This window comes from Ooceraea biroi, chromosome 3 (genome assembly GCF_003672135.1).
Source record: "Ooceraea biroi isolate clonal line C1 chromosome 3, Obir_v5.4, whole genome shotgun sequence".
Taxonomy (NCBI): Eukaryota; Metazoa; Arthropoda; class Insecta; order Hymenoptera; family Formicidae; genus Ooceraea; species Ooceraea biroi.
Window position 1 is genome coordinate 13,989,202 of NC_039508.1, and position 18,417 is coordinate 14,007,618.

The window sequence follows — 18,417 nt, forward strand, 5'->3', positions numbered from 1 at the left end:
GCACGCAGATGCACGAATAGCAGTTACAGATGCACGAATAGCATCAGTAGCATTTAGCATAAATTACTGTCATGTAATATACATGTACGTATTCTAAAATTCCAAGATTTTTTATGGAATATTATATAATACAAAAATATTTAATAATTACAAAATTTTACACAAATTCACGAGTCCTATCTTGTCGATATTCTTCTCTTTTAGCACCTCTTTGGTAATTTCATCGCAAAACATACAAAGAATATTATTTATATCTTTGATAATTATATATTCATATTTGAACCACGTTTGAAAATTCTTGAATGTAAATTTATGAATGTTTATTCACATTTAAAACCTTTAATATCTAATTCATATTTTAATTTTATATTTAAATATAAAATGGTTATAATCTTTTAAATTATATTTATTCTATCAATTATTTGAATTACTTATTCATTCGCATCTTTTAGCGCAAATTTATTTTCGATAAGTATGTGGTGCCAACGCGGCTTAAATAAACATGCAGTTGCTGGTCTATGTTGTGTATCAATGATGGTGACTCGCAAAATGTCCTGAATGCTTTTAGATCGCCCTAACCTATAACTGACGAGTGGTCAAAGAGAGAGTTGCGTTTGTACTTCCTATATCTGTTTAAAGAATAAAACGATAAAATGCCGGAGAGTACTAAGACAGAAACAAAACCGGTCAAGGAGGTGAAGAATGGGAAGGAAGACGATAAAAATGAACTGGTAAGAAATTAACCTGCGTCGGAATAATGGTTGACATTATCGCATTATTGTGGAAAATGAACATTTAAAATCTGCTAATTAAATCTGTCTTCACAATGTTTACGTCAGCATAAGTTGAACAAATTGATTTACGTAATCGATCTCTTACAATTTGTTTTGCAATTCTATCTTTAAGCAACAACTACCTTGTCTTGGAATCATCAGACAATTTACTTTTACTTTTTTTAGTCAGAAGAGGATAAACTTCTGCAAGAAGAGTTAACTCTGCTTGTGGAGCGCCTGCAGGATGCCAATACCAAATTGCACTATCCTGCTCTGGAATCCTTGCGCACGCACATTCGTGCGTCGACAACATCAATGACGAGTGTTCCGAAGCCACTGAAATTCATGCGGCCCCATTACGATACTATGAAAAACATCTACGAGAAAATCACGAATGTAAAATGCAAGGAATTGTGTTCCGACATTATTTCAGTTTTGGCAATGACCATGGGCGAGGGTCGTGAGTGCTTAAAGTACAGACTTACTGGTTCGGCATTGGCGATTGGTGAATGGGGACACGAATACGTGAGACATTTGTCAGGAGAACTAGCAGGAGAATGGGACGAGGTGACGGGCGACGACGTCGAAGCAACGAACAAAAAGCTGATTGCCCTGGTGCACGAGATTGTTCCTTACAACATGGCGCATAATGCAGAGACAGAGGCGTGCGATCTGCTGATGGAAATCGAGAGGCTCGACCTGCTGGAACAATACGTCGACGAAAGCGCGTATCAGCGAGTGTGCCTCTATCTTACGAGCTGTGTACCCTACGTAGCCGACCCAGAGAACAGCACTCTTCTTCATGTCGCTTGTAAATTATACCGAAAGTTCGGACAATATCCACAAGCGATTAGGCTGGCAATGCAGCTGAACGATTTACCACTCATCGAATCCATCTTTATAAACTGCAGGGATCTGTAAGCATAATTCCAGGATTTCTTATTTAGAAATTTAATGATTTCGTTTTTTTTAAATTAAATTTTTTCTAAAACTTAAATTTCGATTTTTCTAAAATTCTCTAAAATTTTATATTCAATAAAGTGTTGTGATATTTTACGCGTCGAGATTAAAAGATTTATCTGTGCTTTCCAGTTCTATACAGAAGCAATTGGCCTACATGTTGGGCCGCCAGCAGATTTTCCTGGAAGTACACGAGTCTGCAATAGAGGACGATGATTTATTCGAAATAATGTCCAACTCACACCTGAATAATCATTTTCTGAATTTGGCGCGTGAGTTGGATATAATGGAACCGAAAACACCTGAGGATGTCTACAAGTCCCATTTGGAGAACTCGCGACCACCCTTTGGTGGAGGACAGGTCGACTCTGCACGGCAGAATCTTGCAGCAAGTTTTGTGAACGGTTTCGTCAATGCCGCGTTCGGCCACGACAAGTTGCTGATCGAAGACGGTAACAAATGGCTGTACAAGAATAAGGAACACGGCATGCTGAGCGCAACTGCGTCCTTGGGCTTGATTCTGCTGTGGGACGTCGATGGTGGCCTTACGCCAATAGATAAATATTTGTACTCCTCGGAGGATTACATCAAGTCTGGTGCTCTACTAGCCTGCGGTATTGTTAACTGCGGCGTGAGAAATGAATGCGATCCCGCTTTGGCTTTATTGTCCGACTACGTGTTGCACAGCAGCAACACGATGCGCATCGGCGCCATAGTCGGCCTCGGAATCGCATACGCTGGCTCCAACAGAGACGCAGTGCTGAGTTTATTGACCCCGGTGTTGAGTGACACTAAATCGAGCTGGGAAGTACTGGGTATGACCGGTCTTGCATTAGGAATGGTCGCTGCTGGCTCCTGCAATGCCTACGTCACTACGGCGATCATGCACACGCTGATGGACAAGTCCGAGTCCGATCTCAAGGATACGTACGCGCGATTCCTCGCGCTCGGCCTGGGACTGTGTTTCCTGGGCAAGCAGGAGGCCGCGGAAGCGATCATAGCGGCCCTGGAGATCGTCCACGAACCATTCAGGTCAATGTCGACGACATTGGTGGAAGTGTGCGCCTACGCTGGCACAGGCAACGTCCTCAAGATACAGCATTTGCTACACATCTGCTCGGAACATTACGAGCCGAGCAACGAGAAGGAGGAGAAGAGCGAGCGCAAGGATAAGGACAAGAAGGAAGAGAAGAAGGAGGAGAAGGAAAAGGATCTGAGTTCCAGGCAAGCCATTGCCGTTCTCGGCATCGCCTTGATCGCCATGGGGGAGGAGATCGGCGCCGAAATGGCTTACAGGACCTTCGGCCATCTGTTGCGCTACTGTGAGCCGGTGATCCGCCGATCGGTGCCCCTCGCTTTGGGCCTCATCTCGGTGTCGAATCCGAAACTGAACATCCTGGACACGCTTTCGAAATTCTCGCACGACAGCGACCCTGAAGTGGCTCACAACGCGATATTCGCCATGGGCCTGGTCGGCGCCGGCACGAACAATGCGCGACTGGCTGCCATGTTGAGACAGTTAGCTCAATTCCACGCGAAGGATCCCAACAATCTCTTCATGGTACGCATCGCGCAAGGCTTGACGCATCTGGGTAAAGGCACGCTCACCTTGTCGCCTTACCACAGCGACAGGCAGCTGTTGAGTCCGGTTGCTCTCGCCGGTCTCTTGTCGACGTTAATCGGTTTCTTGGACGTGAAGAACAGTGAGTATAATTTTAATATAGAGAATACAAAAAAATGTGTTATATCATCATACGTTTAATGTTACAATGTTTTTTCAGTCATCCTTGGGCGCTCGCACTATCTCTTGTACACGTTAGCTGCCGCGATGCAGCCGAGGATGTTGGTGACGTTTGACGAAGATCTGAATCCACTGGCCGTGCCGGTGAGAGTCGGTCTCGCCGTTGACGTCGTTGGTCAAGCGGGCAAACCGAAGACTATCACAGGCTTTCAAACGCACACCACTCCGGTGTTGCTAGCGTACGGTGAGAGAGCAGAACTTGCTACCGAGGAGTACGTACCACTAACGCCGATTATGGAGGGTTTCGTGATTTTAAGAAAAAACCCAGACTTCACACCCTAGTCGCAATACTCTTCTCTATCGCCAATGTACCTCGTATTTCGAACTACTTATATAAAGCAGAATGTAATAAAGGCTTATGTACTGTTCATTTTGCGAAAGATGTGACATCCTCGACATACATCTCCCTTTGTCAGGATCAAGATACGTGCTAATGCGCTTCTCGTCGCGCCACGCGGGAAGGAGATTAAAGCAACAATAAAATTTCTTATTTAATAATAAAATACTGTGGTTTTAATAGTAAAAAATACTGATACAATGTATAAAATCTCGCTCGGCATGAATTTTGTACGCAGTATACTTCGTGAAAAGATCAATACAAAAAAATGGTATATTACATTAAAATCTTATAACGATAATAATATGTTGGCAGAAGTTAGCTTCTTTTGTAAGTACCAGTCAAAACGATATACGGATGTCTCACACAATTATCATATAAGTTACATCCAAACGCTTTCTATCCTTTACTATCGTACTTTTCTTAACTGAGAATCGTAGATATGAAAAGTCTTTCTTACAATCATGTATTAATCTGTTAAAAGTGCATATCGCGCGAAGTGCGTATAAACAAATGTATCGTATTATGTCAATAAAGTACCTTAATTATAAAAACTTCAAATAATACTTTCGTAAAGGCTTCTACCACAGCTACCATAATATTTTACAATACCTTTTGCTTATCGCAACTGTGTGTAGTTTAGTTTTAATGTAGTTTTACAGCAAATATGAATATTTCAAAAGATCATCATGAATTACTCGTGTTTTGTATCGGTAATATAATTCATCAGCATCGTATTAATAAAGATTATTTTATGTTCTTTTTCATTGATGAAAAATTGAAGATATTGAAAATTTGATTTTGAATTTCTATTCTTATCTTATAATATTTTTAATGCTATAATTCATGCAACACAATAAACTTAAAGTTTCGTTTCAAGACAAAATACTTAAATAAAAATCTAATGAATACAATGGGATAACAATAGATATAATAATGTAACTCCTACATATACCTATATATACAGCTTTCTAGGGATTATCCCATATAACTTACAAGATTTTATCGTTTGGCACTGGTTATTTGTTCAAATCATGATAATAAGTACGCTGTATAAATATATAAAAAAAAAGAAAAAAGAGAATCTGATTTCTTTAAGAATAAATCATGGAGCTATAATACATGTATAAATTATCGGCAGTCTCTTATAATGCTCCATGCAAAAAAATCTCAAAAGGAAACAAATTTTTAGGTATTCCCTTACATTCTCATAAAAATTATGTCTTATTATTCAACGTGATGGCAGTGTTTCAGATGGTAAAACAAAATTGTCCAGAAGAATTATTAGCTAATGTTTCATATTAGCATTTGTTTTCTATACTCAACAATAACAACAATCTACTCCTTATCTATCTAAGTCTTCTTATATATAATTACGAATATATAGCACCTATCTGGACATTGATAACTAACTTTACATAAAAGTACTACTACTTGGCAAGCTGCAATATTAGTCAGAAAAATAATGTATTCTTTTATACATTTCTAAATTGCTCGAGTAATTAAAATTGTATAGATTAATACTATAACTATTTACTTACAAAGTCATCTAAGTCCCTTGTGATTGATGTAGCAACCACAACTTTCATACATAAAACTTGCATAACAAACATCCCTATCAAACATTAATAGAGCACTTGCGGAAGGCTTTAGTATCGACAGTTTATAAAAGTTATAATAATATTTTTATAAGCTCAACAATCATTCTATATGTATTGTAAAATCCACACTTACTGCCATCCAATATTAATAAAAAAACTACATAGTCCCACAATAAAATAATACGATTATTATCGTTTAATAATTTACGTCTTTCATATATCTTCGTCATTATTGCAAGTAACAACACATTTTGTCACATGTATTAAACGTTGCAAACGGTTTAAATTTTATATACGCCATATTTGCAAAGAGTTGCGACTTCTGTAATAACGCTTTGAGAACACTATACATCTCTTACCTTTTCAAACGGCAGTAATTATTCAGTTTCACTAACAGTAATTCGTTTCCATATCGCGATGCACGGTCACTGGCGCTAAAACGTGATGCGGTGATCCCAGGTACGTCGTGGGGGAAGGCACTCCCACATTGGATTGTCTGTTTAAGTCCGGCTCGACGTTATTGCCAACGACCAGCAGGGGCTCGGAGGCAAAGGTTTGCTGCTCAGAATCGTCGTGAGGTGTCATAGTGCTGTATCCGTGGTCGCTGTCGCCACCAGGCGGTCTTCTGTAATTGGTGGAAACTCTATACGGAGAGATTGGCGCTACGTTGTCCCTCACGAGACAGTTCAAATTATTCTTGGTCTGATCCAATTCCATGGGCTCGAGATCAATCTCCATGTGCGTCATACGTAACGTATCGGGCGCAGTATGTAGGTGCAAGCACTGGTGCTCCACGCTCGACTGCACCGAGCGGAATCTGTAACAGAATAGGGCGACACCCAGAATCAAGACCAACGCGAGAATCCCGCCAGCCACTGGTCCGACCGAGGGCCACTCCTGTACCGCGATCTCGTCCGTTGACTGCGAATCTGGAAAAAAACGTGATTCCTTACGTTATACGACGACGATTGAAGGAACTGCGCAGGCATGAGGAGGGAAAGAAGAGGAACTCACTGTAAGTGCCGTCATTGTAAGGTATCACCGATCCGAAGATACCCTTGAAGCACACGGACGTGTCGGAGCAGAACGGTTGCTGCAGCGGAGTCTCTCCGTCGGCGTCGATGTGGCACCACTGACAATCCGCGACGCCCAGACAGTCCCTCTCCGTCGTGTACGATTTGCACTCAACGGACGGACAGGTTTTTAGATTCGCCGGCTGTATCCACGGCGTCTGCAAACTCGAGCCTTGCTCGTACAGAGGCGGACAAGAGCTCAGACTGTCGATATCCTGCTGCTGCGCGCAGCTGGAAGTATACAGGGAACACTCGCAGGGACATTCGCAACTGGTTTGTTCCATGCTCTTGCAGTTCAGGCACGAATGATCCATCTGTAACATTAAATAGAGAACATTATCACTTATGGTAAAAATAAAATATTTTAATTATTTAGATATTTTCGAATCCAAAACAAATGGCATAAGTGCTTACCGTGCTGCACGGACAGAAAGCTGATTGCAAATTACATTGAGTCGTCATGTTGATAACGCCAAGGAAGACGTTGGTGCCTGGTACAGCAGCTACCTGGTACCTAACGCAATGCTCGCCATGTGCTATATTCGTAAGAACCTCATCGAGGGATGTATTAAATTGATAATATCTTTGCGCAGTGCCGTCTAGATGGTTAGCGCATAATTTCTTTTTCACGAACATTTCGTGATTCAATATATCGTTGGCTACCAGAAGCTCCTTGTGCGTTAGATGCTGCTGCTCGATCTTGCCCGTCGCTTCCAGCAACGTCGGATGAGATACCAAGTAACCTTTGTCATCCATCAAGAAACATTTTACTGTCGCGTCGTTACAAAACGAGAACATATCCAGCAGCAGTTTCACGATATAACCCATGGTAACGTCCATAGACAGAACAGCGACAGCGTAACCTGCGTTTTCACTTTTCGGATACCTAACAATGTGACTCAAGGTGACTACGTAGCCTGAGCCAGCTGCGTCCAAGTAAGGCGGGGTCAAGATTACTTTGTCAGGATGCTCCAGCGCTTTCCCGTACCACATTCGTCTCTTAGGATCGAAACCAGAATCCAGCACCATCCCCGGAAATATTTCCAGTGCACCACTGACCGTACCGACGACGTATCTAAAAAGAAAAGCAGAAATATATTAAAATATGACTACAAATCATCAAAAATTACATGTAATCGATAAGACCGTAGTTATTCGTGAGTCTTACCTTCTTATTACAAATTTATTCAACGAACTGTCTACGTGTTGCTTCTTGAAATGTTTCAAAACCTGCGCCAGAGTCGCCACGTCTGGCTTTACGGACGAATGTAGTCCAGGATTAGCTAAAAGACCCGTCATATCTTTTATGTACGCCATGTAGCTCTGCACATTTACGGCCGAGCCGGTTTCTAGCAGCTTCAATTGTTCCATTGGAGACTGGAAGCACCACGGTGATAAATAAACTGCTCCCATTGCTAAAATACAAAAATATATTCTTCAGTACCTTTGTTTGAAAAATATACATGCACACGTGTACAGCAACTGGAATGAAAGATTCTGTCTTACATAAAGTTATGATCCTGTTTCTGTAAACGCAAAGCGCATCTTTATCGACGACAGTTTGAAGCATGAGATCGAGACGATGATGCAATATATCCAGCGGTAGCAAGGGAACGATTCTCGCGACAGGCAATATTCCTTCCTCAGTCGTAGATACCAAACATATTATCAAGTCCTCGTAAATTAAATGCTTCCATCTATACAGTTTCTGTAACATACATCGATGAAGCATGTTCACTCGTGAAATATCTTTGTCCTACGTTCGCATCTTCAAATGTAAGTAAAGAAGTCATCGTACCTGTTCACCTAACTTTGTCTTTACATCCATGGTACCCTGAGCCTCATTTATCATTCTCGTTACTACTCGACTATCAATATTTTCGATGTCGTGTAAATGCACTTTGAGTGGTTGCTCCATTATTGTCTCGAGCCTGGGAAAATCTTTATGCATCCAAACCATACCTTTGCTGTCAAAGAATATGGCATGTATGTCTGGCCCGGCGTTAAAGTACGTTATGTCATCGAGGAAATCGCGCAATTTCACGTTTAAGAACGATAGCGCGGTGCTCGTGATCTGACCAATGGATAACGTCATCGCCTTGCTGTACGGCTCAAAATATGGGTCCGATACATGATACTCCTTTTTGTGCTGATTTGGACATTGTAAGCAGGAAAACAGTTTTGCTATCTCGTATCCAAGAACGTTTTGCGTTGGAAGAATTAAGAAATTGTCATCGTTTAAAGAGTACTTTGCATTGTTGTGTGATTGTTGGTCTAAAAATAAATTGATATAATATATATATATATATATATATATATATATATATATAAATCTGACATACCTACAACTTTGAGAAATGAGATAACTAACTCACCTGTAAGAATCAGTATAGTTTTGAGGTAAGTCTTCACGTTTCTTGAAATTATCTCGGAGATTTCGTGCACGTTCGATACATTTTCTACTTTATTTGTTAAATGTATGACAATTACTTCATTCTTTAAATCTTGCGTTAAGCTCTTAAAGTCAACTTTTGTCGTCTGATTTAAATCTGGAAAAAATATGAATATTTTACAATTAACATATTACGTGTGAGATGTACGTGTACCTTGACAATATTATAATCAATCTTAAAATTACCTGTCCTAATTAGACCATCGATATAACGGGCTAATTGAAACTTATTGATATCTGTTGCCTTCAACAAGCCATCTTTACAAAACAAGGGAGCAGTGTTAGAAAGACCCACTACAGCAACGTTATCCTTTTCAGACAGCATATCTATGACAGCTTTCGCCGTTATTTGTGCCAAACTAAGGTCAGACTCGGACATGGACGTGCCATGATCCAAAAGTAGAACGACATTCTTCTCGGAACAATACTGAGATAACCAGAGAGGCCCAACGTTGTGAGCTAATGTAGGTGGTCCACATATCGTACCGAGTTGATTTATTGGCAATATGTGCAGGTTCTTCCATTCCTGGTTCCTTAAATTTGTCGCGAGTGCTGAAATCAAGATCAAGGTACATAACAAGTTACACTTTCAAGATGAGACGCTGAAACTCCAGTGGACATACCTGTTACAATCTGTGTGCACATATCCGAAACCGAGTTCTGCTCGATGTCCAAACTCGCCACTTGACTAGAACACATAGGTTTGTCCTGCGTCTTGGACAGGATAAGGTGCACAGCGTTGTAGCCATGTTCAAGAACATCGACGTACGATTTAAGTTTCTTGTTGAACTTATCCACTAACAGGTTTAGTCTAGTGTCTACACTGCTAGAGATGTTCGCGAATTCCATCTTGTCGATTGTTTCCTGGAAGGAAGACACGCCAAGCTCCTCGTCGACGATGGATCGCAACGCTCGCGACAGATGCACCGCAGCATCGCGCAGGCACAGGCCATTCAGAGGCTCGGCCGGCACCTGCTTGCGCAGTGGTTTGCCGGATTGGCATTTAATGGAAGTGATATTGGAAGTGACACCGTCGTTAGCGGCTACGTAAAAATTCGTCGATACCAACATCAGACTCAAATACAAAATCCTTACAGCCATCTCGACAAAATTGCAGCTACTTTGGCAACGAATACTTTGCGTCCTAACCTCACGGATTCGTCGTTTTACAATAGTGATAAATCGTGCCGATAAACATTTCACGAGCAAGTCAATCGCTGGCGTACGAGGTTTGTTTACAAGAATGCCGGACGCCGAGAAGTATTGGGCTTTTGTGAGAAAATGATGTGACATGAAGTACTGTATATGTAGATGGATATGTTAGTGCAATTTCGATCATTTCCTAACCGCCATTTTGAATGTCGCAACATAGGACGCGGCAGCGACACGCAGCAACGCGGTGGCCCAATCACCGTCTTGCTTTTCTATAGTATTCAGAAAAGCAAGGCGGTGATTGGCAACGCCTCTGCCACGTCCTGTCTCTATAACGTTGGTACCTCTGATGACGCACGATCGTCAGTACCCAGATTGCTGTGCGGCGTTGTTTCACTCGTTTCACTTCGTTATACCGCCATCACGAAAAGAGAGCAGCAAGGGAGGTTGGTTTTCTGCTCTGAAGTGTTCCTTTCGCGTCGTACTTACGTTCCATCGTAAACCGTACAAATGAAGATGGTAGATAAAATAGAGATGAGCCTGGACGACATCATCAAACAGACCAAGGGATCGAGGGCTCGAGGTGGTGGCGGCGGTAGACGCGGTAGAGGCGCCGGCACTTCGCCCCGTCGAGGAACACGTAGGACTCCGAGAACTGGTGGCGGCGTCATGCGAGGACGCAACCGTGGAGGCATCGTACGCAGTTCCTTGCCGTATACGAGGGTAAGAGAGCGATGTGTCGCAATCTAATTTTTTTATTCGCGGAATTTTCGTTCGCGTTCATGCTCTGTTCCGTTATATGAGCTGCGCGCGTGTATGTGTAATTGCGCGCGCATAATGCGTGTGTGTGCGTATGTGTGCTCCGTGAATACGTACAGGTATGCGTGAATTCATATATTAGTATATTTGTGTACGTTTGAATATATACATGAATAAAACCTCTGGTTTAAAATGCTCAATGGTGCATATGAGAGATTATTTTCACAAGTAGTAGTGAGATACAGACAGTAGTAGTAGTGGAAATGGAAAGAATTCGTCACGTTTCTTTTTGATCATGTCAGGTTTTTCCTAATTTTTATTCATTTTTCTACATTAGTAGCTCTTAATTATGTTTTACTGAACAGGGCGATGTAAACAGTGCTTGGAAACACGACATGTTTGATGGCGTCAAAAAGGTTGGTCGTGGTGCAATAGGCAGTGCAGGCACAACTAAACTCTTGGTGTCAAATCTTGATTTCGGTGTATCAGATTCAGATATTCAGGTACTGAAACATCTTCTGTAATATAACTTAAATCTATATTTAATACATTGATTGCCATGGTAAAATCAAATAAAGATATAAAGTTGCTGAAATTTGTGATACTTTAAATATTTATAAGGAATCCTTTTATAATGCTAAAAGTTCAGCTCAACTAATTAATATCAAATACATATTCAATCAACTTTTCTACTCTACTTCCCAAATTATGTAAATCCTCTCTATCCATTCTAATCTCGATCCTTGTGCATTCTCTATCCTCCATTTTCTATATTTGCTTCTCTTTATCACAGCTTCACATGTTTTACAAATATTAAAAATATTTTTTATCATTATCTCAATAGTTATGTGGCATTCAATGTATTAATTCCTTCGTAGATAAGAATATACTTTTAAACATTTAGCAGTTTTCACATGGAAAACTTGTTAATGACATCTTTTAGGAATTGTTCAGCGAATTTGGACCTTTGAAATCAGCAGCAGTACATTATGATAGGTCAGGACGATCTCTGGGCTCTGCAGATGTTATATTTGAAAGACGAGCAGATGCTATCAAAGCTATGAAACAATATCATGGAGTACCTTTAGATGGTATGCACCTAATCTATGCAAATGTTTATTTTTATTTTCAAATCTGCCTTCTCAATCATGAAATTTCATCCATGTTTAGCAATCGTTCATCAGTCCAGTTAAATTAATTTTCTGGTTCATACCTTGTAACTTAAAGTTTGAGTCTTTCCTGTTTTATTATTTCGATAAATACCGTTAGGATAATATTACGGAGAAATTAATTTTGTCGAGGTTATTGTGAATTTCTATTTTTAATCCAGTGTTTCACGTATTCCACATTTGTATTAATACCATATATGCGATGTATATCGGCAGGTCGTGAAATGAACATACAAGTCGCCACTTCTGAACTACCCATCACCTCTATCCGTGCTGGCCCAAGACTTAGTGGCGCTAATTACACACAAAGACCTCAGACCCGTTTTAGAGGGAACCGCAGCACAGGACCTATCAGAGGTAATTTTATTTACAAATTTATTTATTAAGATTACTATGCGCATGATAACTACGTCATTAATTCACGCAAGGAAAATTCGAAACATCTCTCAAAATTATATTTTGTGAGTCATGTTACACAAAATGTATTTAAATTTTCGTTGATCACAATATTATTGTGGAAATTTTGTGAAATTTAAGGTCGCGGTACTGGTCGGCGTGGTAGAGGAGGTACTCGACAAGTGACAAAGACACCTACTGCTGAAGAACTGGACGCAGAGTTGGAGGCGTACGTGAAGGAAGTAAAGTAACGATATCGCAAAACTTTTTGCTCCATTCAAACTTTGTTCAATTTGATTTAATATAATATACGATGTTTCTCTTACTTTCACCTGAAGTATACCATATAAATATATCTTATCTACTAAGGTTTATTAAAATGTTGTAAAGGACATCAAATTTGATTTTTACTTTTGACAAAAATTAATTTTACAAAAATCTACCCAATCATTTCGTAGACGTTCATAGATCTTTTTACAGTAAGAAAGTCGAAAAAGAACAAACTTATAATGTATAGACTATATGAATTTATATGTACTATCGTGCGTGTGATGCTCATCAGAAGAGAAATACAACAAGATACAACAAGATCTCGAAACGTTGTTGTTTATCAAAGTACGGAACGTGCTTCTAGCCCTCACAATCTGATTATTCTATAAGTATTTTACATGTGTCAAGTATGAAAATTTAATTTACTGCATCCGTCTTCAAAATCATTTGCTGTTCGAAATTGTTGAATTGAAGCGATGACATAAAGTACTTATGTAACTTATGTGGATTATCGATGGATTCTTTTTTTAGCGCAAATAAGCATTATATTACTATGCGTAGTGCATAGCTCATAGTGGATTAAGGCTCTCTGTGATATACTGTTAACTAGTCATATACCGATAACATATTTTAGTGAACAGTAATGGGTCTGTAAGAAAATGTATACACTTTTGACGCAGCATATACAAATTACGAATCACGTGGTGCAAGACTGAAGAAAATTTGACGAGATTCTCTTAATAAAGAACATTATTCTTAAATAAAAATAGTTTTTATTAACCCACTTAAGAAAGAAATTCCTTCGTGAATATTGAAACTATCTTTTCAAACAAGTTTGTTGCTACAGTAAAAGAAAAGTCTAATATAGATATTGAATAAAATTGTTTTCAAGCTGTGCATAGACATAATTTTCAAGAAATAAGATCCAATATAAAATATTTTGTGCACATACCTTCTTTATTTTACTTAATTACATTATATCATTTTGTACATATGTAAAAATATTTCCTAATATAGATAACATAGAGAGAAAGAGCACAGACCGTGTTACTAATTTACAGCCTGCGTTTGTAGAGATCGCTACAGAATTGTACTCATTTTTCATAAAAATGTAGAGGAAAGCAATTCTTTTTTTTTATGTTTCTTATTTTATTGCGCACTAAAAATATTAAATTCTCTAAATACTTAATAATAAGATCAGTCAAGTTCAGATAATAAAATTTTACTATGCATTAATAATTGTGTACAATACGAGGCAACATTACCACACCAGTGTTTTAAATTACAAAAAAACAGATAAATAATATTGATTCTCCTTATTATAATCTTTTCAATGTTCTCTTCTTATCTTTTAACATTTTTTTCTTTTCCGCTGTTAATTTTTTATCACCTGCATGCTTTTTTGGAAGAGATCCCCCGGCTTCCGAAGAGGCACAACTTTCCAAACCTACCTTGCTGCCTTTTCCACCGCCCTGACGAAATTACAGATCATAAAATTATATAGAATACAATTCATAGTAAAACTAAAACTCAATTGCAGATAAGTTCAATAAGATAACCCATTACTTGCGCATGTATCTCTGTCATCATTTTTGCTCGCTCTGAATATTCATCATGATTTTCAAAAAGTAATCTGCCAGCTTCTGGATTTAAAGCAGATTCAGGATTTGGCACTATTAGCAAACATTTTACAGCCTGAAAACGAAATATTATATTAACAATGATATAAGAAATAATGTAAATACTATATGATTTACCAATAATATATGTTGTATTCCGAGATCTGGTTTCCAATCCTTTTTTAATGTGCTGACGCATATTTCACCATTTTTCGCTACGTTGGGATGAAAAATCTTTGTGAGGAAATAAGCCTTTGGTGGCTCTTGTGGAAAGTATTTCCCAAGAGCTAATTTAACTCTAAAGAAACCATTAGCGTAAGGAGTCCCAGCTGTCAGGAAACATTATTCAGATGTTAACTTCGTATGATATTTCAATAATTATGGCTATAAAACTCACATAGACACATGTTTTATATAATCTGAATTTCTATATAAAATATACGTATAAACTTGAAAAATACAAATTTGCTGAAAATTAGAACAGTTATAAATTAGCTACGTTATTTTAATCATCAAATCACAATAATAATAAAAATTTTAAAGCCATCTTAAAAATTATATATCAAAAGATAATATACTAAAAAAATACATATTCACATATATGAAATAAATCCATTCTTTTAATTGTGGATATATACATTGTATCTTTTTGTAATTGTTATGAAATAGATTACATAATCAAGCATTGTAGGGAAAAAAATTAAGTAACTGTAAAACTGTAAAAAGAACTGTAGCTAAAGCGACAGAGAATCTGTCCTTTATAGCTGCACTGCTAAACTGCAATAAGTTAGAGCGAGAAAAAATACACTTGTCTCACTTTAATGTATTGCACCAGTTCAGCAGTGCAGCTATAAAGAACAGACCCAAGGTCTACGCAGGAGTCCAGCGTTACAGTTGATGCTCCAAACGCTTCAAAACACTTCAGTTCCTTCTTTTTATCCGGAGGAATAAAAAGAAGGATAGAAAATGTTCGAAAGCATTTGGAACGTCAACTGGATCGCAGGCCTAATGTATACATTCAATAATCAGCATGACATATGTGTTAGGTTAGGTCATGGTGTAGAGAGGCTTTCTTATCTAAGAGAAATCAATCATTGACGGAGCCGAGAGTCGAGAAAGAGCATTCAGAGCGTTCTTACATGGGCCTTCGATGACAGCCTGGATATCGGTGACGTCCGCGTCGTTTAAAATGACACGGATACCCTCGGGTGGTTGCGCGACCAATTCTGCCATCTCCTTGGCCACCTGGCGAATAATTTGCGGCGACAGGTTTTCCACATTCTGCAAGAACGCATAATTTACGGGATCGAGCTCGCATGCGACATTTCGACGACAGGGTTGGAGGTAGCGCGAGTTGAAAGGCGCATAAACACGGAGGAGGCGTCCCAACCCGCATGCACCCTCGACGTACGTTCTCGCTCGCGATAGCGAGCCAACTGGCAAATACTCACGGAACTCACGGCGGCAGCCATAATCGACGATAATTCGGAGTGTAATATTCGCCCTGGCTTCGCGTGCGGCCACGCGTTTTTCTAACTTTTAAAACACACACAGCGCAGGAAAACGTTAACGTCACAACATCAGTACGACATCGCTCGCAGTAACCAACATTTTGAACCGATAGCCAATCGTACGTCAGATTCGATCGTACTTTCCAGGTTGCCTAGGCGCGAATGCAACAGCAGAGTGCAGCACCGTTCACTCCTGTTCTCCTCTCCACCCACGCTGACATGTCGCAACTGTCGCTAATTGAATGTAGTTCCTGTAGCCGAACTTGAAGCTGAAAGCTGAAATGTGATTTACGTATTTCTAGAGAAAATATCTTTTTAAATATATTAATTATTATTATTAATTATCCTGTGTATATATAAATAGATACGTACGTACATATATATAGATAATTTTATATATGCTAACATAGTTTTAAATTTGGCGCGATTACATTATAATTTACCAATTTTAGGAATAGATTCAGATGGCGCTAATAATTGGCTCTTGTTCGTTTTCCAAAAATTTATATCACGTGATTGAAAAATATTGATGGTTACCGGTGATTTTCTGGACATTTCCAGATATTTCTATTTGAAGCTACTAATTTGCATTAAAAATGACCGATTGAATTCTCGATACTGATTAAATATGAAGAAATGTTCCACGATGCTGGAAATCCAAATAAATTTCGTACATGTATTAGTGCGACGTGAGGTTATATGATTTTGCAGGAACCGCTAGTAAAATTAGATCTTTTTACATTTGGTGTGTGACGAGATATTTATTTTACTCTTTTTCGTATATAAAAACAATCATGGTACGATATTTTCTCAAGTTTTCGTACATTGGTACGCATTACAGGTATAATATTAAAATATGTAAGATAAATACGATAAATATTTCGCAAATGTTTATTTGCATCGAATTTTTATTCATAATTACTTGTTTTTTTTTTATTGAAAGAAATAATATTATCAACGTATTTGTTTTTTTTTTATGAAGAGGTATGCAAAAGCAATCTATCGAAAATTTTGTACGAGATATAGATACTGTCCAAGGTGCTCTAGAAGCTGCTCTCTTAAACCTTTTGCCAAAACCCTTGATTACACCCACTTTGATTCTCTCTAGCAGGTAAATTGTCTTACATTTTATACAATTTTCTGTAGTCTGTAATTGCTATATATTTAGTGGCCAAAATTTTTATATCTTATTATCTATGTGTTGCTAGGAAAGCAATCTATTTTTAATTATGATGGATTATGTAATAATGATCATAAGACTAAGTTTCGTAAATTAATAGCATCTCTGACAACAATTTAAGCTAATTGAAGCTTATAAGCTTGAAATAAAAGAAGCTAAAGTATTAATGCTTAAATACTTAATATAACATTAATTTAAGAAGTTAATATAACATTAATTTAAGAAGATATTTCTATCAACAACAGAAAAATGTTATTCCATTAAAATATATATATATTTGCAGAACGGATGCTGGAGTTCATGCCTTATGCAATACAGCTCATGTGGAACTCGAAAACAGATACAATCGTCTATATAACTCATCAGACGTAAAGAGAGCCACTAATAATTATTTTAAAAAATGTGGCCATTTTATTAGGTAATTTATAGATTAACCCTTATGGATGTTCAGTCCAGTTAGTATATTTATCTTATAACAATAGATGTTTCTGAATGAATCTTCCTGAAATAATTTTCCTTTTTCTAGATTGTTGGATTTTATACCTGTTACAAATGATTTTCATGCAAGGTACAGATGTAAATCTCGTACTTACATATACAGGTTTATGATACCTAAAATACCCGGCGAGCACCGAATATCCGTCGTGGAAGGAATGCACAGTTATTTTATAAGGTAGTGATGCAAAACAATAAAAACAATGCAATATATCGCAATAACCCTCTGTCTTTCAGGGATCATAATTTCGATATAAATAGAGTACAAAATGCTCTGCAATTGTTCATGGGAACAAGGGATTTTAGTACCTTTAGTGCAAAAGCAATAACGGATCGTAAGATCAAGTACACACGTTCCTTAAATGCTTTTACTTTAGAAGAAGTAAAGCCTTTAATGTTCTTTGATCCGTTGTCAGAAAATTTCAGATATTGGCACTTTACGTGCAAATCTAGATCTTTCTTGTACAATCAGGTAATATGCAATTCGCAAATAAAAACATTCCAACATTCGCATTTAAAAACCGAACAAACATTGATACTTTGTGCAGGTCAGACGAATGGTTGGTTCTCTAATCGCGTTAGGATTGGGAAAAATAACGGAGAAAGATATTATGGTGATGCTGCAAGTTCCTTCGCATGATAACTGGGATACTCGCATTCAAGTCATACCATCGATCGGCTTGCATCTCGTGAATGTGGAATACGATACGGAAGAGTTAAAACGCATGACATTGGACGAGCAAGAATGGGAGCCGCATTCGGAGGAGCAAAAGGAGAAATTAGAATTGAAAGAATAAAGGAAGAAAAAAAATTATTGTTTAGAAAATCATCGTTAATCGTGATAATCGAACACTGATATACATATTCGA

The 18,417-nt window shown here is 38.3% G+C and overlaps 5 protein-coding genes across 8 annotated transcripts; 3 read left to right on the forward strand and 2 right to left on the reverse strand.

Annotated features, from left to right (window-relative positions):
* Positions 1-542: 542 nt before the first annotated feature.
* On the forward strand, positions 543-4,413 carry LOC105278691 (26S proteasome non-ATPase regulatory subunit 2). The gene is made up of 4 exons (XM_011337952.3): positions 543-731; positions 960-1,690; positions 1,866-3,436; positions 3,515-4,413. The coding sequence occupies exons 1-4, from the start codon at positions 654-656 to the stop codon at positions 3,814-3,816; spliced, it is 2,682 nt and encodes an 893-aa protein (XP_011336254.1). The 5' UTR covers positions 543-653; the 3' UTR covers positions 3,817-4,413.
* On the reverse strand, positions 4,025-10,409 carry LOC105278690 (VWFA and cache domain-containing protein 1). The gene is made up of 9 exons (XM_011337951.3): positions 9,621-10,409; positions 9,184-9,549; positions 8,921-9,094; positions 8,344-8,819; positions 8,052-8,253; positions 7,714-7,960; positions 6,960-7,620; positions 6,487-6,859; positions 4,025-6,401 (listed from the first exon to the last, which is right to left on the reverse strand). The coding sequence occupies exons 1-9, from the start codon at positions 10,288-10,290 to the stop codon at positions 5,863-5,865; spliced, it is 3,708 nt and encodes a 1,235-aa protein (XP_011336253.2). The 5' UTR covers positions 10,291-10,409; the 3' UTR covers positions 4,025-5,862.
* A 108-nt stretch (positions 10,410-10,517) lies between these two features.
* LOC105278689 (THO complex subunit 4) lies at positions 10,518-13,064 on the forward strand. The gene is made up of 5 exons (XM_011337950.3): positions 10,518-10,872; positions 11,274-11,411; positions 11,852-11,999; positions 12,294-12,434; positions 12,615-13,064. Exons 1-5 carry the CDS (start codon positions 10,660-10,662, stop codon positions 12,722-12,724), a joined length of 750 nt encoding a protein of 249 aa, XP_011336252.1. The 5' UTR covers positions 10,518-10,659; the 3' UTR covers positions 12,725-13,064.
* An 885-nt stretch (positions 13,065-13,949) lies between these two features.
* On the reverse strand, positions 13,950-16,030 carry LOC105278685 (ubiquitin-conjugating enzyme E2 S). Of its 2 annotated transcripts, XM_011337943.3 has the most exons (5): positions 15,814-16,030; positions 15,502-15,643; positions 14,501-14,691; positions 14,310-14,438; positions 13,950-14,215 (listed from the first exon to the last, which is right to left on the reverse strand). In XM_011337943.3, exons 1-5 carry the CDS (start codon positions 15,832-15,834, stop codon positions 14,063-14,065), a joined length of 636 nt encoding a protein of 211 aa, XP_011336245.1. In that variant the 5' UTR covers positions 15,835-16,030; the 3' UTR covers positions 13,950-14,062. The 2 variants fall into 2 exon arrangements, with proteins under 2 accessions (XP_011336245.1, XP_019886965.1); XM_020031406.2 differs by lacking the exons at positions 15,502-15,643; positions 15,814-16,030 and adding an exon at positions 14,960-15,495.
* Positions 16,031-16,353: 323 nt separating this feature from the next.
* On the forward strand, positions 16,354-18,359 carry LOC105278686 (tRNA pseudouridine synthase-like 1). 3 transcript variants are annotated; one of them, XM_011337946.3, is made up of 6 exons: positions 16,354-16,701; positions 16,900-16,984; positions 17,337-17,471; positions 17,580-17,726; positions 17,786-18,020; positions 18,097-18,359. In XM_011337946.3, exons 1-6 carry the CDS (start codon positions 16,668-16,670, stop codon positions 18,343-18,345), a joined length of 885 nt encoding a protein of 294 aa, XP_011336248.1. In that variant the 5' UTR covers positions 16,354-16,667; the 3' UTR covers positions 18,346-18,359. The 3 variants fall into 3 exon arrangements, with proteins under 3 accessions (XP_011336248.1, XP_011336246.1, XP_011336247.1); XM_011337944.3 differs by having other exon boundaries at positions 16,355-16,714; positions 16,856-16,984; XM_011337945.3 differs by having other exon boundaries at positions 16,355-16,701; positions 16,856-16,984.
* Positions 18,360-18,417: the final 58 nt, after the last annotated feature.